Source organism: Oncorhynchus tshawytscha, linkage group LG10, assembly GCF_018296145.1.
Source record: "Oncorhynchus tshawytscha isolate Ot180627B linkage group LG10, Otsh_v2.0, whole genome shotgun sequence".
Lineage (NCBI taxonomy): Eukaryota > Metazoa > Chordata > Actinopteri > Salmoniformes > Salmonidae > Oncorhynchus > Oncorhynchus tshawytscha.
The window spans coordinates 64,313,688-64,339,691 of NC_056438.1; the positions used below are offsets into that span (position 1 = coordinate 64,313,688).

Sequence of the window (26,004 nt, forward strand, 5' to 3'; positions counted from 1 at the left end):
TCAGATTTGCTCTCCGCTAATGGGAGGAGCGCAAATGTCCTCTCTCTATAAGAAGTGCCGAACGTACAACAAGGGATTTTATACAGCTACTCAGGAGAAACGAAATGATCTGCCCTGGAGCCGCAGCAAAATGCTGGATGGACACCTACTCCTGGGATGGTTATCGTTCACAGTTATAGTTTACCTTTTCAATTTGCCCGGACCGACAACAGCTTATTTCGGGTAGGCACTGTATCCATCCACATGTTCATGACACTGTCATTGATTAGAGTTTATTACGAGATATCATGCGCTCTTAGAGCAACTTTGATAGAGCGGATAAATTGCTTTACTTATATTAGCATACGGTTTATTCAATTGTTTCAACTTTCGTATCGCGTAAATATGGCATAAGAATGGCACTCTCATTCATCCCTGTTGATGTGTCCTCTAGTATTATCAAACGTGGTGCAAATGAATAGGTTAGGCTACTTACTGCATGGTGTCCTTGTAGCTATATTGTGATTTATTTCAAGTATCCGCAACATTGTTGCACAGAACTGTCAGTTCAGAGACACTTGGGTAGCGGAGTAGGCTGTCACTGCGGGTGGTGAGAGCAGGTAGATGTGAGATTAATTAGTCGGCATTGCAGTGGGTTTACAGACCGGTGTAATAGCTCAAGCTACCGAAGTTTTTGGGGTGGGTAATATGCTGTAACATATATATTTTTAAGGGGAGTAGGAGTTGGGATTATCTACAGTAAAATAACCATAATCAGCTGTCTCTGGGCAGGTTTAGACACACAGCATGTATTTGCCTAACACATGCACATGGATCTAATAGGGCTAGTTTTGACAGAACCCTTATGTAAGTGTTGTTCAACAGAAAGTTGATCCCAAAAGCTACTAGTCTTCTGACAGGTATCCTACGCTAAGCCATTGATAGGCCTATCAGGCATATTTGAATGAAAAGTAGCAGAGTAGTGTGATTATTTTGTTGAAGTCGGCTCTGAAAACAGACATGGGGTGAAAGGTGAGTGAAGGCTTCAGTCGCGACAGCTGGTTACAATAAAGCAATGCAGCTCACTTAACCGGTGTCTGAAACGTCTGTTCAGCTTGCATAAAAAACACCCTGTCTAGCATAAACATCGATATAGAGAAAATTCTGACATATGGTTCGCGCTCCCACTAAGTTTAGAAACAGTTTGAAAGAATGTATCCAGCATTTACAGTTCATTGCCCAATCTCATGAGATACTATCATATCAAGGACAGTATATATATATTTTACATTTAATGAACAATTAAACACGTTATTCCCAGGGAACGCCTTCGTTTTTAAGGTGTAGCCTGCTATGACCACCTCAATATATCGAGTCTACTGGCAGCCTTTGTCTTTTCTGATGAATTTCATTAATTAGGATTCAGACTTCCGTGGAAGACCATTAACCTATAGATAGCAAGAAAAGAAATGCAATATCACCTTCAAATCTCTTGTGTGAAGGATACAAGTAGCCTACAGCAGGCTTGTTGTAGCTTGGATATGTTATAACACAAAGTTCCTTCCCAGTTGGTGGTTTATATATCACTCATCTATTCTCAGTGGCACCTGCAACCTTACAGCAACTATGAGAGTTCAGTCAGAATCGTAATATTATTTTTAGGGATAATTTATTCTACCATGAACACCATATCATTCCAATCACATTCTGTCTAAAATATACAAACAATAGATTGTTGATGACAGAAGTAATCACCACCACCTCGTGTTGCAAACAATAGATCACATGAAGTTGATTTGAGTCATTCACACTAACAAATGTGGACTCCTGGCAGCACTGAAATATTTAGGCTGGTTTAATTGTATTTCAATTGAACCTTTATTTAACTGGGCTTTATAACCTGTATTTAACAAATTGTGGAGTGATTAGAGTGAGTGATAACACCAGCAGTATAGTTCCAGGGGTATCAAATAAAGATATATGTTTTATTGTCATATACAGAAGATAGGTACAGTGAAATGTGTTATTTTATAGGGTCAGCGATAGTACTGCACCCCTGAAATAAATGAGGGTCAAGTGCCTTGCTCAAGAGCACATCAACAGGTTCTTCATCTTGTCAGCTTGGGTATTCGAACCAGTGACATTTCGGTTACTGGCCCAATGCTCTAACCACTAGGCCACCTGCCGCCTATATACGATAAGGGCATTGTTTAGCTGTGAACCAGTGGGGGGACACAGGGATGGGAGGGGCCCTCCAGGCCCCGTTGGACATTATGAAGCTGTAAACTGGTTTGTTATGCCTCAGGGGCTGCTGAATTGGGTCTAACCTTCTCTCAGATCTCATATAAGGAAACCAATAAATTAGGAAGGACCGGACAAAGCGGACTAGGGTGGAAGGAAGGAATAGCGCTGTTTGGAAATAATTACTTTTTGGATCACGATCATGGTTTGCATTGCCAGAGGTTTTGTGATATGATAGGAGTGTCCGTTTAGATCTAATGTGTCACTCCTGAAAAGGTTATGTCCCCTGACCGGTACAGTATGTTGATAGAGGAAGTTACTATCACCATAAATCCGACATGTTATTACAGATAATAAACACAAGTAACCCCCCTAATGTTAGGGTAACTGTCATTACTTAGTGTTCTTACTGTAAAGTTTAGACCTATGCTAGTTCAGTCTGGACTGTTATGCTGTCTTGAAAATGATACATGTGAGAGTTGTTCAGCAGCCCAGTGGTATAGAAACCACATCATCGCTAAAAGTCACATGTGTATCAAGTGAGCTTTTGAGGTATACATAGTGGTAGATCATAACCATCCAACAACATAACCATTGGCCCTCAATAACTAACCAGTTGCATGTAATAAGATTGAAGCGCAAAGGGTCCTTTGGTGTGAGGATGTGATGATACTATGAATGAGATGAGTGTCAGTGAATGAATTATCCCTTTAAACCAGAGAACATGAGACAAACAGATGACATAGGTGCCATAGATACACAGAAAATGTTTCTGATACTGCCCCAAAGCCAAACCGACTACCCAGAAACTGGACACCACTGACACTTAGTGCAACACACATGCACACTTGCCTGCACGCACAAACGCACACACACACAGCAAAACACACACGCACACACACACAGCAAAACACGCACACACGCACACACACACACACACACACACACACACACACACACACACACACACACACACACACACACACACACACACACACACACACACACACACACACACACACACACACACACACACACACACAGCAAAACACACACACACACACACAGCAAAACACACACACACAAACACACACACACACACAGCAAAACACACACACAAACACAAACACGCACACACAGCAACAACACACACCCAAGAGTCCACTGTTCGCAAGTCCCTTACTGAGCGTGTTTTATCCTCTCCAGGTATCATCTCAGAGGGGAGCACGTCTGCCCCCTACTGAGACCAATACCAACTTCCTACAGTGAGAAAAGCCTGTTCTGATCAGCCCGCTGGCCTCCTTCCTCCATTCAGACAGTGCCGACTAGCCCTGCAGACTCCCTGCCTGGTTACCCATGACAGGCAGACAGACAGACAGACACACACACACTGTACCTGGGCTGTCTGACTTTGAGTGGAGTATACATACTAACACACACTTGTTCAAATAAATATCTGCCATGAGCACGAGGACAGCACATCCTCCGACCTTCTTCCTGGGTACTGATTTACTCAAAATAGATGGTCGATGTTGCTTACCCAATTTCCCGAGTGTGGTGGAGCGTAAGTGTAAAGTAAACACACCGTCTCTGTTGCCCGTAGTCTGCAGCGGCAGAAGGTGGGGTGGGATTCCTAGCGTGGTCAAGCACCCACTCAAATTGTCATCCTTTACCACAAGAATGTGAGCACTCATTTACTTTCCCCCTTTGAGCCTGTTGTGGCAGGTGCTGCTTCTCCCTCACAGCCCAGTATCATTAGGCTTACCATTGGGGAAGTTAGCTGTAGTTTCATTCTCATGCTTAGACAATACTGTACCTTGCTGGAATATTCTTTGTTGGGTTGTATTTTCGAGAAGTGAAGGGAGTGAGATTGTTCACTTAGTTGACCCCAGCTGAAGAGTTCACCTTGAGGAGTTTCAGCAGAATGCTGTTAAACAAGCTAACTTCATTCATTTAAATGCTACTTTTGGCCCATGGAAAGGCCTTTTGTGGTCTTGTAAACTGCATTCAATGCAAGCCTTAAACTGACTCAAACAGACTTTTGTTTTTATTTAGTTTACTTGCTGCGGCATATACAGGAATCATACCCACAGCTACGCTACATATGGTGAATTACCAATCACTAAGGCAGGGGTTCCCAACATAGGGGGTGCGGGCGCCAATGTTCCGTGGGAGGGTGGGGGGACTTTCCTTGATTTGAGGATTAAATGTATTTTTAAATGTAATTATTTTTACAATTCACAATTGTTTATACCAATATAAAACAATGCATTAATCCACAATGCTTTAGGCTAGAAACAAACGGTAAAATGCCAGAGGAAGACGTGACTCTGATGCACATGGGAATATCTTTGATTTGTCTCTATGGCTTTCAGAAGCTGAGCTACGACCTTCTAAAGTCAAGGAGTCAAAGAAATTGTTATTTTCTTGGAAAGTAATCTTATACAATGTGTGACTGTCCCTATCAATTAATCTAATCACTTTCTGTAAAAGATAATATGTATAATTAAATTGAGGGTTCATATAAATTATCATCATAAAAAATATTTGGTAGCGGAATAACATTTGGTGTCAACTATTTTCCTTATCCATGATGATTATTTTTATCTATATATTTTTTATTTATTTAACTAGGCAAGTCAATTAAGAACAAATTCTTATTTACAATGACAGCCTACTCTGGCCAAACCCTAACCCGGACGATGCTGGGCCAATTGTCCGCCGCCCTATGGGACTCCCAATCACGGGCGGTTGTGATACAGCCGGGAATCAAACCAGGGTCTGTAGTGCTGTCTCTAGCACAGAGATGCAGTGCCTTAGACTGCTATGCTACTCGGGAGCCCTAAATGATTATGATTATGATTATTATTATCATGAAATAGCCTACCTAAAATATGTCATGAGTCTTGTTAAACTACTGTATATATGTAGAATTGCAGGAGATTATCTTCAAAACAAAATGTTTCTAAGTTCCTCAAATGAATACAATTAAACTGGTATTGTATTAGTGTGTTTGGGTGACATTTTTTAAACGTGAAAAAGGGGGCCCTGAGGAAAAAGGGTTGGGAACCCCTGCACTAAGGCATCACAATGAGTGTTAATAGGGTTGTTTATTGCTTCGACAGCCTTATGTTCCCTGCCCTCAGTTCCAGCTCCCAAAGGTCATTGTTTTCAGCCACATTATTAAGAGGAAGTCGCAATATGCCTAAAACAACGTAACAAAGCAGATTCATTTGTAGCCTTCAATATACTCACTGTGCTGCTTCTCCACTGTCTCCAGCGTTAATGTTTAGGCTTTAGCTTAGCGTCTTAACACTGTTGTGGTGGGCGGAAGACCAGGTCAAAACTCTATTTGGTGTGCTTCCAGTGTTGTATGGAGATGAAACAAGAGGTTATAGGCTGCTCAACAGCCAGTCTCCATGTAAACACTTCCCCCTGCTCCCCTCATGTGCGTGCTGCTGCTGGTATACCAGTGGTTTGTGTAAAGATGCAGGGTGATTACCAGTCAATAAGGGTGACTGTGGGACTAGGCTGGCAGACAGTGGTGGCAGGCTTCTCATTACAGAAGCCTTAAGCACTGATTAGCCCTGACACTAGGCTAGCTCACAGGCAGGGCGCAGTCAGAGTGGGAATCGTTCCCTGCCTGGGATAGAGGGATTTCCCAACTTCAGAGGATATCCTGTGGCTGCAGCCACACCTCAAAGGGTATCACTTTACCGTGAGCCAAGAAGATAGGATTCTCTTTTAGCGCTGGCTGCTTGGAGTTAGCTGTGATCACATGGAGTCTGGCTAGTGGTGAGATCACACCACACAAACCTGCTGGAGGCTTAGATTAAACACCCATATGCCCTTTGTGAATACAGAACGAGAGAGAGAGAGCTTTGTTATCTTTGTGTTTTTGTCCATCCTGGTATGTTTGGCACAGTATTGTTTCAAGCTCGTCTTATGAGTAAGAGTTTGCACTGTGTAGAGTTAGGTCTATGTCCTCCCACGAAGCATCTGGTGAAAGGGGTGCTATGCCCATAGCCACCACAGGGGGGAGCAGCCTCTTTCTGGAGCCCAGGATAGGTCTCATTCAGCACCTTTTAACCCCTTTGTGTAACCTTAGGAGAGTTGGAAATGAGATGTGAAAACAGCCAAATCTAAAAGCACTGGACACTGCTTAAGTACAAATTCAGGATTTTTATTTTGTGGTCAAAATAAATGTAAAGTACAAAATGCTGACTTGGATCCACTTGCATGTCCAATGTCACTCAACTCAGCCCACTCACAGCAGGGCCTTGCTGTATTGTTCTGTAGAAATAAGAATTCATTCCACTTAATTTCTCCTTGAATAGCAGGTTAAGGCAGTCTGTCATGGAAATGGTCCCTCTACCAAATGTTGCCTGTTGGCGTGAGATTAGTTATATTTTTGAGTTGAATCATTTGGAGGTTTGCGTACTCACACACACCTTTGTTGTGAAGGTTTTAGTTGATGATGTCTGCAGTGGCCTGGGTAGTGGATAATCTGGATACACTCTGTACAGTATAATGATATGGTTTTACTGTATATGTTGAAGATTACATGGCATTATTGCATTTGGGAAGGTCTTTAAAATATGTGTTGGCCCACTCACATCCGAAGGGCTTAAGGTTCTGGTATCGTCAGCATGCCGAGACCGACCACAGTTAAGAAATATTGTCTTTTAAAAGGAGGGAGTGGCTCCTGCTCCTATCCAGCCTTTACCAGTCAGCTGTGTACTTCATGGCTGGTAGTTCGCAGATATGGAACGGAAAATAATTCTCATTGGTAACAGAAGGTATAGAGTTAGACACATGATGTTCTTTACAGATGGGGCTCGGGACATAGCCTCGACAAGGGAAATTTGCAAAACAGGAAAACCAATATAGAATCATGATGCTTTTAGTGGTCTGGGATTGATGATCTGACGTTAATTAGCAGGATTGCCATGTCATATGTTTTCCGTCCTTAACCACAGGCCAATTTCCTCTTTTACCCAAGTCTGTGGGAGAACGCCTGTGTGTCTGTGTGTGTGCGTGTGTGTGGCCCTTGTCTCCAGCCAGGATGAGCCAGATTGACAAATGCTTGCTTTGGATTCTGGCTTCGAAAAGTCATCTGTTCTACTCTTCTTACCTCATTTTCAGGTCGTGATGGGTTCAAGGAGGTCGTATGCAGTTACATGCAGTCTTGCCATACAGGCAGGTAGCACAAAGCAGCACGTTACCCCATGTTGTCTCTGATCCATAGCTGGAATTCAAATACAAGTCCTTGAGAAATGTTAAGGTCTCGGAATGTTTAGCAAAAACCAAAGTCAGAATCATGAAGTAAATTCATATTTTATTGGGTGATAAATTCTCAGTGTGTTGATTCTTACCCATATGGAACACCATATGAATCTCATTATGACCTGATTGAATCCAGGTGGATGTACTTAATGTAAAGTGAGCCAAAATGACATCTCTTCAGTTGTAACTAAGAGTTAGTACCTTGATGTTATAACCAGTGTGTAGCTACAGGACGGTAGTTTATCACCTTCATTCATTCATGTTTCTACTTAGGACTGCAGTGCAAGCAATATACTGTACCACTACCACCCTTACTGGCTTTACAGCTTGAGTATTGAATTTAGCTTCTGCTGGCTTTCCAGTAATTCTATTTGAATTCCCTGATCGAGAGAGAAGAAAGGAAACCTTGCAATCTCTCAGTAGAAACTGTAAATAACCGTTAATAATGACTAAACTTAGCCAGTCTTTCAGCTGCTAATGCATGGTTGAAAACAGCTACTGTTTTTCTGATAGTGGTTTGACTTTACATGCTTGGATACCCCTTGGAAGTGAAATGCCCACTGTACAGTAAGAGTAAAAGAGTAAATGTGTGTGTTACAAATCTAAAATCTGCATAACCAATTAACCATTGTACAGAGTATTATCAAAAAGTACACTTTTAAAATACACGGGTTCACTTTCTTTCTTACCAAATAGTGGTGGTCGGATTCTCGTGTGAGCGTGTGTGTGTGAATGGTGTGTGAATGGTGTGTGAATGCGGTGGGTGTGTATGAATGTGTGCCGTGGCTGAACGTGTTAGGTGTGCCGGTCAGTCAGTGTGCTGGTACAGGGGTGCTCTGCGCTGCTCTGTGCCATGACGTTTGCTAGAACAGGGGAGTCATGTGGACACTGTTGTGGCGCGCCCAATCTGTGCCAGTCACACAGTGACTACAACTGAGCCGCTGACCCTAGGAGCCTTGAGTTCTCACACTGCAGTTAAACCTCTTACCAAACTCCATGGTCTCATTCCCCAACCAACCCCATACTGTATGCATACATTACAGACCGCTCCACGGCTACAGAGCCAATAGTTCAGATCAGGGTAGCATTTGGAATAAAAGATTGGGAAATAAGAATCTGCTGATGTATTTCATTTTCTAGATGAAAGACTATAGTTTAGTTGATAATGACTCTGGTAGAGGGTGTGTCCTGACTGCTGTACAGTAGGGCTGGAAGGACAGAGCAGAGTTATGCCCTGTTGAGAATGGAAATGCATGTCCTCCTTTTGACAGACTTAATGACACTGTTTCCATTTCACTTGGAATTTATGCCAGATATGGGGGAAAGAGTAAAAGGTTATTGAGGAGGTAAAGCTAAGATCGGCCATTGGTTGAGAGAGGACTGAGTCATATGGCTATTGCTTCTTAAGGCCTGAGATTGATACTGTACAGTTACATGACACATAACACAACCTCTCTGTGCCAAAACAGACCCATATAACTTTACATTTTAGTAAGTCATTATCATTTGAAAAATGAACCTTACCTGAATGGGGAAGATATGATGCCTAGTCTGTTAACACTACAACGTCTTGTTCACCAAGTGTTAGAGGGGGGTGAGGGAGGGATGGAGGGAAGTCCCCTATCTTCAACAGCTGACCTATACAGGATGTGACCAAGCATGATGTCATCTCTGTCCCTCTAGTCACCTTCCCAAATGGGACATATCAGAACTGTGACTCAACTTGGGCATTATGATGCAAAGTACGATGACAACAATTACAAAGTAATGTTCATTGGTGGACTTGGTAAAGTTGTTATGAACCATGCGTAGGTCATCTACACCAGTACAGATCAAATGTGGACCTAAACATTTTCAATAACTTGGATACCACAGTCGGAATGTTGGTTTTTCTCTCTTTCACTCGAGCTTCTGTTCAGTCAGTAGTAGTACATAGCCTAGGCAGCAGCCTTGGATTCAGACCAGGCCAGAGGGAGAATACCACACTGACATCCCTACTACCTCTGGCAGGGCCTGGCCCATGAGACACCAGGTGGGACGATGGCTTGTGCCCTCCAGAGGTCACACCTAGCCCAAATTTTCTTTAAAATTTACAATAGCCTGGCTGTTATCTTTACAATAGCCTGGCTACCACCATAGGGTTAGATCACATTTAGACTTTTCTGAGTTGAGCATGGTAGTTTGTCCCTAACAGACAGGGTATAAGGTGAACTACCCCAGGGCTTGTATTTACAAAGAGTCTTGGAGGTCTTAGTGCTGATATAGGATTATATGGACCGGGGGCTGCTTTTTTAATATGGAACCTGGTTCTGTCTGCTTGCCATGCTCACTTTTCACATGTCTGTCTGTCTGTCTGTCTGTCTGTCTGTCTGTCTGTCTGTCTGTCTGTCTGTCTGTCTGTCTGTCTGTCTGTCTGTCTGTCTGTCTGTCTGTCTGTCTGTCTGTCTGTCTGTCTGTCTGTCTGTCTGTCTGTCTGTCTGTCTGTCTGTCTGTCTGTCTGTCTGTCTGTCTGTCTGTCTGTCTGTCTGTCTGTCTGTGTCTGGTTGGATGCCATTGTTTTGGGTTACCTTTCGAAAGACAGCTGGGTGGTTTGTTTTCTCTGGGAACAGGCTTTGTTTTGAGCCAGCAGCTGGAGGGATTGGCATTCGTTTAGAGTAAATTGGCCTTTGGGGGTAGGTAGGGGTGAGGAGGGCGAGAGGAACGGGGAGAGCAGCCCCGTGAGAGGGTGAGGGAGGGATAGGAGAGGGAAAGCAGAGAGAGAGAGGCAGCGGGAAAGGGGGGAAGAGGAGAGGGAGAAAGGAGGGTAGTGGGGGTAGGGGGTAGTGAGGGAGAGGGGAGACAGGGAAGGAGAGAGGGGAGACAGGGAGAGAGAGATTGAAGACAGGGATGGAGAGAGGGGAGACAGGGAGAGCGGGAAGACTGGGAGGGAGAGAGGAGAGACAGGGAGGGAGAGAGGGGAGACAGGGAGGGAGAGAGGGGAGACAGGGAGGGAGAGAGGGGAGAGGGAGTTGACCTTAGAGACACCAGACCACAAAACCAGCAAGTTGAGACTGAATGAGAAACTGTAGTTTCTTGCTTTTCTGTTCAGGAGGGTTCAGCCAGGGTTGACTCTTGACTCTTAAAGGTGTTGACTTTACGTAGAAACACACACACAGGCACACAAATGCTGCGCACATGCATGCGCAGGTGCGTGACACACACAAACACACACAAATGCAGACATGCAAGTATATGCACACACACATGCACACCCACACCTGTTGGTCAAGTGGGATGGAGATGGTGAAAGGGTACACACTAGCTGCATATTTGTCTTAACCTTCAGTAGCCTCTGTTTGATACACACTGACGATACCATACATTAATAACACCTTCCTAATATTAAGTTGCCCCCCCCGCATAACAGCCTCAATTCGTTGGGGGTGTGGACTCTACAAGGTGTTGAAAGCGTTCCACCGGAATGCTGGCCCATGTTGACTCAATGCTTCCACAGTTGTGTCAAGTTGGCTGGGTATGCTTTATTTAACATACAGTATATGCCCCAATTATTTGTACTATTGTGCTCCTCATAAAACTAACTCCCACACGTGTTTATTCTATTGTCTGACATGTCAGCTTTGGTACAAAACATTCCGATTATGATGGGGATTTTTTTTATTTTTTTTTATTTGTTATTCCTCGATCCGAGTATGGAGCAAGCAGAGAAATGATTAATACAAATTCAAATATATATTGTTTTATTATGCCCAGCTAACAAGGCCCCTTAATGATGTGAGGCCTGAGGCCTCTTCTGTCTAATGGTAAGTCCGCCAGTGTGTGCAACCAGAATAGCCATTGGCGAAAGACAATGGGGATTGTAATACTGTATTTTCATATTACAGCCAAGTGTAATATGTAATGTACCAAATGCCCATTGGAACTCTCAAAACCACCAATGGTTTGCAGTCTGGAAAAGCATGGATCTGATTGGAGTAGGGGGGTCAGTTATTGTTTTTCTCACTCAGCATCACTAGATGTCAATCAAAGCCAACGTAGCCTGACACTGTTAATGAACAATCTGGAGGTGTAAAAATCAATAGTTATGGTTTTTGTCTTACGTTCATCACTTACTCATGAAGTAGTTCACAACAGCAAGAGCAAATTTGTTATAGAGCAATCAGTTAGTTGCACTGCAGCTCTCTGTGTCACAACATGTGTTTTTATTAGTCCCCTGTGACTGCAGATTTTGTACTGGACTGCCTTTCTGACATACTGATGTTATGAAGTGTGAATGACTCGCCAGCATCTCGGCATGTTTGCATATGTTTGTAATGAACGAGTCATTGCATACTCATCACATACTCATTAGCATGATCAATATTAGACCAAAGGTTATGTGATATCAAGGTTATTATCAACCTGTCAATATTTGATTATGTTAAATGTTCTTGTACTACCCCTTCACATGTAACCCTTAATAACCTTTCATAAACGCTTCATAAACCCCAGACGAAGAGTGACATTAACAGACATATTATCAACCAGTGCAGCAGCAGTCCAGGACAGGGTCGTGGTAGGTGCTCTGACACGAAGCCAGAAGGGTGATGACGGCAAAGTTTAGTCTGAATAAATGATTTCCTCCAGGGATCCAGGGCTGTGTGGCTAAACACACACACACACACACACACACACACACACACACACACACTGCGTAATGAATCGTTTTCACTCAGCCATCCTGTGCATTGGAGAATGTATATAAAGTAAATGTCACGGGCAATGGGGAGTGTTGACAGGTGGAGAGAAAGGCCTAAACAAACTCCACCGTTAAAGGCACAGGCAGGGAGGAAGAAGGCAAGGTAACTAGTGAGATTAGCCTTGTTTGAAGCCTCGGTCGACGATGTCTGTGTGTGAGTGAGGAGTGTATGAGTGAGTGAATGAGTGAGTGTTAGGAAAAAGCAAAGCTGAGCAAACAGCAGTAAGAATCCTACCTCACGTAGGATAATAGTGAACTTTATTATTTTTCTGTTGGTGTTATGTTCCATGTGTGTTGCTGGGCCAACACCTCAAACAGAAACAGCCTCTGAAAACAGTTCATGATAGAAAAACACAGGTCTACATGCTCTTACATTCTAATGTGTATGACCTAGACCTAGCAGCAGTAGCTCACTACACTGCAAACTATACCTCCTTGTTAACATATACCTCACCCTCTTACCATGTACACCCTGTAGTTTTGTTTGTTTGTTTAAGGATCATAGATATTGAGATATTGTTGTTGGGCAGTGCTTTCCATTATTCCTACTCAGAACCTGTGAACTCCTGTGTTCCCAGAAACAGAAAAATGACTTTCAGACCAAAGATCTTGCAAGATCAGTTTCTGGAGTGCTACTGTATGTGCACCAATACTCTTCTTTTCGACTCCATCCTTTGTTCTAAGTGAGTTAAATGAGTTCACGCTGCAGTGTGTGACACTGAGCTCTGCAAAACTCAGCATCGTCTGAGTGAGTGTGTTGCATTGGGTTTCCTATAGGTCACATTATGGAGGTAAAGTGATCTTTAAACTGATCTTTAGCTAGTTTGCCTGTACGGCTTTTGGTTCTCCTTCTTTGTCTAACACCTCTTCGAATGTGCTTGTTAGGCAACACGCAGCAGCACAATTCAAAGTAACATGACCACCATAGTGCATGTTGAGGATAGCTCTAAGAAGTAATCAGTGTTTTAAAACCTAATCCGATAGCCTCCTCTCAGCTCCTCCTGTAGATATCAGAAATGGAACTGGAATTAAAGCACATCTGTGTTAGCATTTTAATGTACACTGGTCTGACACATAGTGGAAACATGGACAAGAGGAGCCACAGTAGCTTCTTCTCGCAAGACCTGACGTGTTTCTCCATTTCCTCAAATCTCTCCTCCTATCCGCACTTTGCCCCCCAGCCTTCTTGGTAACTGGATAAAAACATGCCTTCGTGTGGAAGTCAGTCACAGCTAGGCAGGCAAAGCAGTAGCCCAAAGAATCAGTGTTGTCTCTTGCCTCCCTCCAGCTTCAGAATTTCTTTGTGTCTCAGATAGACACACAGGCAAGCAGACAGATGGACAGACTGACGGACGGATAGACAGACGTCACAGCACACAGACACTTTTGAGGAATTACATTTTATTTGACTCTTGTCTTGGATAGCCGCAGGGCCACGCAGGCAGCCAGCCAGGCATCTGTGCTCTATGGAGAGTTAACACTGAGGAGACTGTGATAGTTACAGTAGTGGTTGAGGCTCCTGATGTGTGTCGTGTCCACTAAGGAATGTAACATGTCATGGTGATAGGATTGAGATGAAGACTGTGGAGTTTCACCACTGCTGTTATTAGTACTAATGGCACACCCATGTATAGTTTAGCACAACCGGTAGCAAACGGTCTGGAGTTATGCCATGAGCAACCATTGTGCCTAACATAATTGAATTGCTGTGTACAGTACATTACAAAGGCTATACGTTTCTTTTGTTCTTACAGACTTTAGGAGCGTGATGCTTACATCTGTCAAATCTCTAGGAATTGTTATTTTTTCTCTCTAAAAACAGGTACTTCATTTACTGAGACTGTCAAGTTCATGAATAATCGGTTCCACTTTGTATCTCATGGGCAACATCGCTTATTTCATTCCTTCAGCAATATCTAAGTTCAGTAAAGTTGGTATATTATTACGTTTCAGGCATACCGTTGAAGTCGGAAGTTTACATACACCTTAGCTAAATACATTTAAACTCAGTTTTTCACAATTCCTGACATTTAATCCTAGTAAAAATTCCCTGTCTTAGGTCAGTTAGGATCACTACTTTATTTTAAGAATGTGAAATGTCACAATAATAGCAGAGAGAATGATTTATTTCAGCTTATATTTCTTTCATCACATTCCCAGTTGATGAGAAGTTTACATACACACAATTAATATTTGGTAGCACACATTTGAATGGTTTAACTTGGGTCAAATGTTTTGGGTAGCCTTCCACAAGCTTTCCACAATAAGTTGGGTGAATTTTGGCCCATTCCTCCTGACAGAGCTGGTGTAACTGAGTCAGGTTTGTAGGCCTCCTTTCTCAAACACACTTTTTCAGTTCTGCCCACATATTTCTATAGGATTAAGGTCAGGCCTTTGTGATGGCCATTCCAATACCTTGACTTTGTTGTCCTTAAGACATTTTGACACAACTTTGGAAGTATGCTTGTGGTCATTGTCCATTTAGAAGACCCATTTGCGACCAAGCTTTAACTTCCTGACTGATTTCTGGAGATGTTGCGTCAACATAATTTTCCTGCCTCATAATGCCATCTATTTTGTGAAGTGCACCAGTCCCTCCTGCAGCAAAGCACCCCCACAACATGATGCTGCCACCCCTGTGCTTCGTGGTTGGGATGGTGTTCTTCGGCTTGCAAGCCATCCCCTTTTTCCTCCAAACATAATGATGGTCATTATGGCCAAGCAGTTCTACTTTTGTTTCACCAGACCAGAGGACATTTCTCCAAAAAGTACGATCTTTGTCCCCATGTGCAGTTGCAAACCGTAGTCTGGCTTTTTAATGGCGGTTATGGAGCAGTGGCTTCTCCATGCTGAGCGGCCTTTCAGGTTATGTCGATATAGGACTTGTTTTACTGTGGATATAGATACTTTTGTACCTGTTTCCTCCAGCATCTTCACAAAGTCCTTTGCTGTTGTTCTGGAATTGATTTGCACTTTTCGCACCAAAGTATGTACATCTGTAGGAGACAGAATGCGTCTCCTTGAGCGGTATGACGGCTGCGTGGTCCCATGGTGTTTATACTTGCGTACGATTGTTTGTACAGATGAACGCGGTACCTTAAGGTGTTTGGAAATCGCTCCCAAAGATGAACCAGACTTGTGGAGGTCTACATTTTTTTATTTTTTTTATTTTCCCATGATGTCAAGCAAAGAGGCAATTTGCTGAAGGTAGGCCTTGAAGTACATCCACAGGTACACCTCAAATTGACTCAAATAATGTAAATTAGCCTATCAGAGGCTTCTAAAGCCATGACATCCTTTTCTGGAATTGTCCAAGCTGTTTAAAGGCACAGTCAACTTAGTATATGAAAACTTCTGACCCCCTGGCATTGTGATACAGTGAATTATAAGTGAAATAATCTGTCTGTAAACAATTGTTGGAAAATGTACTTGTGTCATGCACATAGTAGATGTCCTAACCGATTTGCCAAAATTATAGTTTGTTAACAAGAAATTTGTGGAGTGGTTGAAAAACGAGTTTTACTGAGTGTATGTAAACTTCCGACGTCAACTGTGTATTATAGGGCTGTTGAGTGATGGCTGGAGTTTCCATTCTCTTGGCTCTCCTGATGGCATGTAGAAATGAATTAAGCAGGTACTCTAAATGGTGTTGCCATCATTCAAATATTGAGCCTCAGCCCACTGCAGAAGTGTTGTGGAAATGTTGTCAATGTACACATTTATCAACAGGAGTTGATAAGTTATTTATTTTCTCCTCACTGTGTTGTAGACGTACATTAGTGGATACACATAGTATCAACATGAATAACAATTAAGATGAATAAAGATAGCATTTGTATCTCTACACGTACGGTACATAATGAGGCACAGTCAGGCCAGACTATCCGACTATGCACTTAAGCTCTTTTACTCCCTAAAGGAGAACAATTTCTGTCAAGACACAGCTTGTAAGGTTTCCATTAGAAAAAATCATAGTTGTCAGACAAGTTAGGAAAGGCAAACATGTTTTGAAAAAAAAAGAAGAGATAGGAGCCATTTGACCTGATCTGAATACACAAATCGCAAAACCTGCACCTTTACCCCACTGGACTGTTGAGATCATGTTCTTCATATGGGGCATGCCATGTACATAGTAGGTTGTGAAAGCACTGTATAGTATTCCACAGAAAATGTGTAATAACATGCTAATAACGTAAGCTAACATAGGCTTAACATAATAGGATATTGGTATGCAGTATGACTATGTGACCATATTTGTCATGGTTTTAGACTCCGGGGGAAACACTTCACAATCAGTTATTATCAGTTTTGAAAGATTTCTCTCTCTGTGTGTTACACGACCTCTGTGACTTCTTCATTGAGGCCGTTTGGCTCTGAATGACTGAAGTCAAATGAGGTCATAAAGTGAACATGTAGCACAATTGACTGAAGGAGTACACAGAGATGTACACAGATGACAGAAGTACCCAGTAACTCTAAGAGATACAGACTGTGAATCAATCAGTGTTCACATTCGCTGCAACATGGTCTATGCCTGGGACATCTGGAAGGAATCTCTATGGCCGTGACTTTGGTTAATAGTTGTACCCAAATGACTCATGGGCTGGAAATTGAATTGAATAGGTTTCTGGTTCATTGGCATCAGGAACACGCTAGCTAAATGCTAATAGTGGCTGACTGGCTGGCTGGCTGTGTCTTGCTCACTCTCTCTCTCATTAGCTTGTGTCCTACTCTTATAGACCAGGACGGAATCTTTCCTCACTGAAGAGTTACTGTACGGTTCACTTGTCATAGTTACTCATTAGACTAGCTATTGCCTCCTGTTCTGCCCATGTGACTGGTGATGTCTGCATTGAACTCTCATTGTGCATGGTTCAATCAGTTCATTGTTTTGTGAATTGAGATCACAACTGTGTCATCCAAATCTGATACACCAGATTCACTTGAACATGACAAGGTAACTAAAATAGGATCCTGTCCTCAGCTTCCTGTCTAGTGACATGCTAGACCCATTAGATAAAATAAACCTCTGCTGTTTTATTGAGATTGATGGAAGGGAAGTTCACTCAAGGCCCATTGCTAAATGCCAACATTTTGATGGCAGAGGCCAGAGACAGGTCACCGTATGGCACTGAGCAGAGCACTGAAGTTATATTGAGGAAACAAGAAGAAAAACAACCTCTCCTTGTCACCTCCAGAGTAAATCTAATATGTTTATCCCTTGTTGATGGCTGTTGTCAGGACAACCCCAGATTGTTGTCAAATATAGCAGGTGTCAATATTAGCAGGGAAACATTGACATTGTAAAGGCATTAAACTCTTTCCGTAATGGCATATTATGTGCCTGGGTCCGTTGTAGGAGTCTGTTTGTGAATTCTTCTGTAAATCCATTTCTGTTTCTCTTTCACTTTAACGGTGTAAAAGTGGCCCTGAAATTGCACATAATGAACATCTACCCTGCCAATTCTGTCAGATGGTGTGACCAACATGGTCACAGACTGACAGTCATGTCCCCTGCGTCTCTGTGTGAAAGTAATGCTCTGCTTTGCCTATCCGTCACAACCTCAGAACGCTGGTCAGTCGGGGAGGATTTTGCCAGCTATGCGGCAGACCCCGGGCTAGCTTGTGTGTTTTATATACGCTTCCTTTAAATAAACTGACGAAAGGAGTGCAACTCTACCACATGTTCTCCTATACCGTGTTTAGAAACAAAGCTTAGCCTCATTATATTTCAAATGAATTGCAGCTTTAGGGTCATGAACACTGGAAGTTTGTATGAGGATTCTATAATGAGGCTGTAAAGCCTGCTGTGTGATCATGTTTAAATCTATACACCGCTGGTTGCCGTGAGTGACAGTCATTAGCCTCTGGGATATGATAGGTCTCCATTGGTTGGCTACTGTTTAGCATGCCTGTGGTGTGACGGTCAAATTGACTGTGTGGGACCATTGTTTTAAATCTGTCATATCATGTCCTTTAACCACTCTGTATCAATCTAGCTAGCTAGCCAGCGATGTTATGACTAGCGACCTTATTGGTAGCTACCCTGAAAGAGAGAAATCAGCACAGAACGTTCTTTAGCTGCTGAGAATGTGCTATATACACAGACATGGTGAATGTTGATCTCAATCTCCAGAAAACATTGCATTCCCCGGAACATTAACCATTGTACTCAAATGCAACCTTCAAAAAATGGCAGCCGAAATCCCTCGAACATTAACCAGCTCTGACTTAGACCATAAAGGTCAGCCTTCTATATCTGGGACTTAGCATACTATTTTATTGACATTTCCAGTCCACAGTACTGACTGAGTGTTCCGTAGTTGATTTTTCATTCTCCGATCCCTCCTAATGGTGTTACAGTACAACATTTCCCTCTCTTCCCCCAGATTGACAGGTAATGCCTGGAATAAACTTGAGGAAGGCCCTTGGGTCAAAGCGTTGCCAACAGGAGCACAGCAGGAGCATCTGACAGTATCTAACGGGTATCTCTCTCTGTCTCCCCAGACTGACAGGTAATGAACCCCTGTCCATCCTACCGCTGAGCTCCCAACCCGAGGAGAACGTGGGCAGGGCCCACTACAAGCTGTGCGACCGGCTCAAACTGGAGAAAAAGCAGAGGCGGATGTGTCGACGAGACCCGGGTGTGGCCGAGACCCTCATGGAGGCCATCAGCATGAGCGCCCTGGAGTGCCAGTACCAGTTCCGCTTCGAGAGGTGGAACTGCTCTTTAGAGGGCCGCTACAGAGCCAACATTTTAAAGAGAGGTAGGGAAAGAAAAGCTTCTCAACTTCATATATCAGTATACATGTAATATGTTCTGAGTTAAACTTTTCAGCATGCAGATAACTCATGTTCATGGGTGGAGGGGGAGACATTTTTGCAATTTATGCTGCCATCATTGAATGGTATAACATTGAATGGCCATAGTAGATAGTACAGTAGAGTGTTGTAGGTTATTTTTAATGTGATGTCAACATTCAATGGCTTATTTTGACACTGGTGGCTTATAACTGATATCTGATTCTTTCCCTTGCTCCATATCTCTCTCCAGGTTTTAAGGAGACAGCCTTCCTGTATGCCGTCTCCTCAGCAGGCTTGACTCACGCCATGGCCAAGGCGTGTAGCGCCGGGCGGATGGAGCGTTGCACCTGTGATGAAGCACCAGACCTGGAGAACCGCAAGGCCTGGCAGTGGGGCGGCTGTGGAGACAACCTGAAGTACAGCAACAAGTTTGTCAAGGACTTCCTGGGCAAACGCTCCAACAAGGACCTGCGTGCCCGCGTGGACATGCACAACACTAATGTGGGCATGAAGGTGAGTGTAGAGTGGAGCCGTGTTGGATGATGCAGTGCATTTGATATTGTTGATTCATGTGATGGGACCACAACTCACAACTCGTCACCACTGTTGCTGTAAAAAGGACTATATGAATAGTTGATGGTTGATTGACTGATTGACTGGTTGATTGAGTGATTTAGTTATTGATTGATTGATTGTGGAGTTTGATATATCTAGGCCTTGTAGAGCTACTGAATGCGTTGCCCTCTCTTGAGATAGTTGAGTTCTATGAGCGTATTCTAGGGTGAATATATTCTCCTACATACACATCTCTACATATATAATGTTGGGTTGTTAAATTATTGTTCTCTAAGTTGACATCAGTCAAAAAGACACAGCAAAATTACCAGAACCAGTGAAAATTACCAGATAGGAATTTAATGTGACCACGAGAGGAATAACAATGACAGAGTTTTTATGACTACATTCCAGTGGTCAACAGAGAAACATTTACCCACATGCTGTGGTTATTAAACACATACTATAGATTCTAAAGCACCCACTTAATAGGAAGATAAAAGGCCAGCCTAAATCACTTAAATTGACTGCTAAATTCAGTCAAATAAGATAACTCTCATTTATCAACCTTTGGTTCTCCTTCTCAAATTAGAGAGATAATAGCCTTCGTTTGTGCCTTGGCGGGAGTAGACAATTGTTTGTGGTGAGGGAACGAGGGTTTGGTTTTTCAGCTTGGATGTGATTTTAATAGTAAAATCAAAAAGAAGAGAGAATGGTCTTAAATTGTCAAGCCAAAGCAAAGTCAAGGTCCTGGCATCCGTTAGCTTTACTCAGATTTTCTCATATTGTGGCCATTTTCATTTTTAGTATGAATTTAAATTATAGCAGAAGCACACTTCCCCAATTGTTAGCAGACAGAAAGCTCTCCCCAAAGACCCATGGTGTGCTCTTCCTCTTCAACTCGGCTCTCCAAATCCATTCTCTCAGGACATTTGATTTGTGATAAAAGATTTACAACGCTGTTTTCATTCAGGTTTTTTCTTATTTGCACATGTAGTGAGGTGTACCACGTCCCATATGAAGCACAAACCTTGGAATGTGCTAGGCTATGCATCCCTAGAACAGTTTAAAGCTGACATCTCAAATGTTCTTGAACTGAACTGCAAGTGTGGCGAATATGCACCACGTCTTTCTTATCCCCCAAGCTGTTTCCCAGTGTGTGAGAACAGACCCGGAGAGAAACAGTCTGTCCAGTCCAAGCCTCCTTTGGAGAATATGCATTATGGATTTTCACACAACTTTTTTATGTTGTGGTCAGTTGATACTGACTGAGCTGTACACAAATGAACCATTGCCTGCCACAGAGAGTTCAAGCTATGTCGCAACGTGTACTATTTACTGTTGTGCTGTATTTGACCAAGCAACAACCCTTTCACTCCTGAAAATGTTACTTTGTCGAACATTAACGGTCAGAAGTGGTCTCTCAAGTTGAACTGAGTCCATATTCCATGCCATTTGTTGAATAGATCTCATTATATGCATTTTGAGAAATCTTCAGGCCTCAACATATTTGACGTAAAATAGATTTGTTTAGCTTTCCACGTGCTGGCCTAACTGCAGTATTATGGAGTTGGCCTGGTGAAAGAGATGGACCTGTCTCCCAAGAACAGGGGCCAGGTTCTGGGTATCCTGTCTCCTTCTTTCCCATGGCTGTGGAATTCAAGGGATCTTTTCTTCAGAAAAAGTGCCTCAGCTATGTCCTCTACTTACTACTAGTAATAACCATGAGGACTTTAAGCAAACTTGATTACCCAATATTATCATAACAGTATGTATCGTCACTCCCACCCACAAAGATTCTCTTTTAAATTATTGCTTATAGTGTACCACATGTTTTGGTATTTGGTCGGGAAGTGACGTCAGTGTGACAATGTTGTCATGTAAATTGTTATTATGTTAATGACAGTTTATCACCAATAAGTAGAGCCTCTTGATAATCTAACTCTGTGGTGGGAGTATCAGCAGAATGGCCTCGGTGCTCATTACATTTTAATACATTGATGTCCCGTGTATGATATGAGTAAAGTCTTCATATTGGAGATTATTAATTATGATATTAGGACGTATTACATAGACCCATTGTGCTGTAGAAAGTACAGGGGAGTGTCTCAGTAGTTTTCTTCTTCTTTGAAACATTGCTTACTATACAAAGTATAAAGTCGGTCAAAGTTGATTTTATGTTGTTCTCAGGCTGTCCCTTTGATCCCCTGTGGTGGCTGACTGTCTGTATGTTCCTCTCCTCTCCCACCACCAGGTGATCAAAGCCGGGGTAGAGACTACCTGCAAATGCCATGGCGTCTCAGGCTCCTGCACCGTCCAGACATGCTGGAGGCAGCTCTCGCCCTTCCATGAGATCGGCAAGCAGCTGAAACAGCGCTACGAGGCCTCTCTGAAGGTGGGCAGCTCCACCAACGAGGCCACGGGGGAGGGAGAAATCTCCCAGGCCCGGCCCCAGCAACAGCCCTTACCAGGCCCCAGCAATGACCCAATCCCACGCACCATGGACCTGCTCCACATCGAGGACTCGCCCAGCTTCTGCCGGCCCAGCAAGTACTCGCCAGGCACCTCGGCCAGGAAGTGCTACAAGGACAAGAACTGCGACGCCATCTGCTGCGGCAGGGGCCACAATACCCAGAGCCGCGTGGTGACCCGGCCATGCCAGTGTCAGGTGCGCTGGTGCTGCTACGTCGAATGCAAGCAGTGCACGCAGAGAGAGGAGGTCTACACCTGTAAAGGGTAGCCCAGTCTTAGAGGAGAGAGCAAGACAATGGAGTTGGAGGACCTTTATAAGCACTTTGAGGGATTTTCTGTCGTGTGGGTTTGGTTCTAATGCCCTGTGGCCCCAGCCAATGGGGGTTGGGGTTGCAGCAGGAGATTGGCCTTGTCTGACAACCGGGTCAACACGTGTCTCATGCTTTCTGGTTGCAGAGTTAGAGCCTTGGATAAAGGCTACCTCGCCTATTCAACATCCAGTCAGATGTGTCAGTGAGAAAACGCAGCACTTGGCAGCTGTCTCCGGCTAGCATGCTGTTAATGAGGATCCAATAGAATGACTGTAATGGTAAAAGACTGGCTTTTGGGCCTTTCCCAATGTAGAAATGTGTGTGTTGGCAGCGAGTGAGGGTGCAGGGGAGTCAAATGACAACTCATATGGCAATCATGGCAACCATATTCTGAAACTGTTAAGAAGACAGGGTGTAAGATTTATTATACGCACACATATTTACACTCGCACACCAATGTGTGTATGCATATGTATGTAAATAAATTAAATTGTATTATAATGATATTATATACACTTGCCACTTCTCTGAATATGTTTAAACAAACCACTAACTACACAAATGTATTGTTGTTTGTGTGTTCTCGCTCTCTTTTGCTTTATAATTTCTTTTGACAAGGCCCTTTGGAAAGCAGCACATTTGTGTCCTTTGTGTCTCTCTGTGGATCATTTATGGACCCTTTGGGACTACTCCTTCCCGAGGAGAGGAAACACGCTCATTTGTCTTTGATTCTTTTTCGCTAGAGTGAAATTGTTGGTGAATACATTTCTGAGTACAGAAATTTCATTTTTTTTGCCAGTAATTTTAGGCTACTTTTGGGCGAACTCAACTAATGTTCAGGGAATAACTGAAACCACTATACTTATTTAGAAAGACTAAAAAGAAAAACTGAAAATCTGCATGTAATTGAAAGTTCAATGAGAGAATGGCTTTGCTTTTCTGAGTCTGGTGTCTATTACTGTCACCATGACAACAGGAGACCGACCACTTGACCAGTAGAGAATGCATCTTCCAATCAGCTGACTAATGCTAAGTAATAGCAACCCAACTATGTCACCTTGCTTCTTGGTACTTAGTTAGCACTCTGTTTAAAAAGGAAAAGCCAATCTTGCTAGTAATACTACTATAAAGTAAAGAAAACAGCAAACTATGGGTACAAGAGAAATGTAACCCCTATTTCTATACATACACTCATATCCTTCCTTCCTCTCTCTAGAGTGCACCATTTGATTGACAAGGATAAATGGTTGAGGTTGAAAATGAACAGTATTATGCTATGGAAACTAAAATCCATCTTGACATGTCTGCAAAATGGCTTCAAAATTAACACCCTGAGGCAAATGCGGTCTTTTACAGATAGTCCTGCTGAAGCTTAAGGTGTATTATGGTGACAAAATGTGTTTGCGACAACAAAGCAAATGTATGCTCTAGCTGTAGCCTATGCATTTTCTATCCATTGTTTGGGGCATAGCTAACAGAACTCTGTGACTGCAAAGGTACAATCTCCTTTTGTGTTGTTTTGACAGTAATTTTCTTTAAGGCAGGTTACCATTATGTTGTACAGTAAGATTTGTATGACTAACATTTAATATTGGATGTTTGAAGTTTAAAATGACTGGTGGCAAAGGCAGAGCCAACCCTGTAAACAGCTACAATAACTCGTCAGATGCAAAGTCATCTTTAGATTCCCTTTAGGTATACCGTCTTTGCCTTGTTTTAAGTGGGTGAGAATGAACTACTGAGTGAGGAACCCAACATTGTAAGATAGCCCCATTTACGCACTGAAGCCCCAGAAGCCCTTTATAATTTGCCTTTAAAGTATTTAAAGACCTTGTATTTATGAATATATACAGTGCAGATGTTTTTGTTTATTGTAAAAAGCAGTGGTTTATTCTCCTGTGGTATAGAGACAAGAATGAGGCACATGGTACAATCTCACAGACAATTAAAGAGGAAGTTGGTAGCAATAAGGAGGTTAGGACCAAGACATTTGATGCTGGGAAGGCAAGTGGTAAAATATAAAATATAAGGCTAAACCATGAAAATGGTTGCTGCTGTAAACTTTTGATTGTAAGTGATCATCAGTAAGTGAAAAACAAGTGCCAAACGAGTACCAACATTAGTAAATAGCATGCCAATACTCTCGAAAATAGCTTTGACCACCGACTATGATAGATAGACTACAGTTCGCCCACAGTTTTAAATCAGTGACGCTCACAGGATTTCTATCTGATTTGACCCACCATGATTTATTCAGAAAAAGCAGCATGCTCTCAGAAGGGAGTCTAGCCTAACGAAGGTTGGTTGGTTCATCCTCTAGAGCTGAATTCCAAACATTTTCAAAATGAGGAGACATGCCAAATAAAGACTGGTCAAAACATATACATAGAACTTTGCACGCTACATGGAAACCATAATGGCTCTGCTGAAAGCCTGAGCATAAATGCCTGCTTCCCACAGCTTCCACACTCCCCTGCCCAAGACTGTGGTTCTCTACAGTGGTCATTTATTGAATGGATACAAATGGTCAACAGAGTCATGGAGAGAGGAATACAGTATGCACATTGCATGTATTTTGTATGTTTTATATTCTACTTTTTTCAAGACAAAGGACGGCATGATACAATGGTTGTTCTTCAATGTCATTGTCTTAGTCCTTCATATTCTATTTTTGAACTCATAGCTCTGCACTGTGTAGATGTCAGAGGATCATGTATAAAAAAATCTATTTTATAGGAAAAATGAAAATAAAAGAAAGATAAATTATTTAAAAATATATTATGAGCATGTGTTCAATGTAAATAACATTAAGTCAAAACTGATTTTATATACTTGTATTTTTTACTCAGTTTATTTTCTTGAGGCTTGTATGGGGTTTTGGCTTCTTTGCGGTGGAGGCTTCAAGAGACAGTGAATACTGTAAAGTCAGCATAATTGTTCTTAAAGATAACTCTAACATTTGCCGTTCCTAAGCACAAAGCAAATCCTAACAAATTTAGAAAATCAACAATTCTCTTCCCTTTTTCAACTGTTTTATATACAGTACAACACATCGAAAGGCAACTCTAAAGGCTATTAAATGGATCATGATCAGCTGTTTTATGTCATTGACATTGCACAATACTACACAAGTATTTTTGTAGCATCCCGATTTGTAGCATGACCCATTTGTTTGAGGGGTTGGTGAGGGGTATATGGGTTCTGTCTGTACCCAGTAACATAGCCATCTGTGCAGATAAACACACTGACCAAACACAAAGTAGTATTGGTGCGAACTCATTCAACTATTGGTATACTCTGATGTTCTTGCAAAGGATCACAACAAATGATATTTAGAGGGTCACAATCACCGTGTACATTTTTGTTAGGATTTGTGCTGTGCTTGCTAATAACAAAACAAACATGTATTACCCTTTGTGATAATACTATACCAACAAAGCTTTGTCCATGTTCACTTATTCATGTCTTATGGGAACGTAAATTATTTTCCTCTACCTCATGTGTATAGCCTGTAGGTATAAACAGATCACGAATGACTGGTAAGAATGTATTTAAGTTATTTAACATCTTTGTAAAAACAAAGGCAAGAAAATCTGAAATAATAAATTAATTTTTAAATTA

General features: G+C 42.4%; 1 protein-coding gene across 1 annotated transcript; it reads left to right on the plus strand.

The window, feature by feature from the left end:
* Window positions 1-26,004, plus strand: wnt9a (wingless-type MMTV integration site family, member 9A). The gene is made up of 4 exons (XM_024435912.2): window positions 1-222; window positions 18,749-19,008; window positions 19,296-19,558; window positions 21,855-26,004. Exons 1-4 carry the CDS (start codon window positions 20-22, stop codon window positions 22,338-22,340), a joined length of 1,212 nt encoding a protein of 403 aa, XP_024291680.1. The 5' UTR covers window positions 1-19; the 3' UTR covers window positions 22,341-26,004.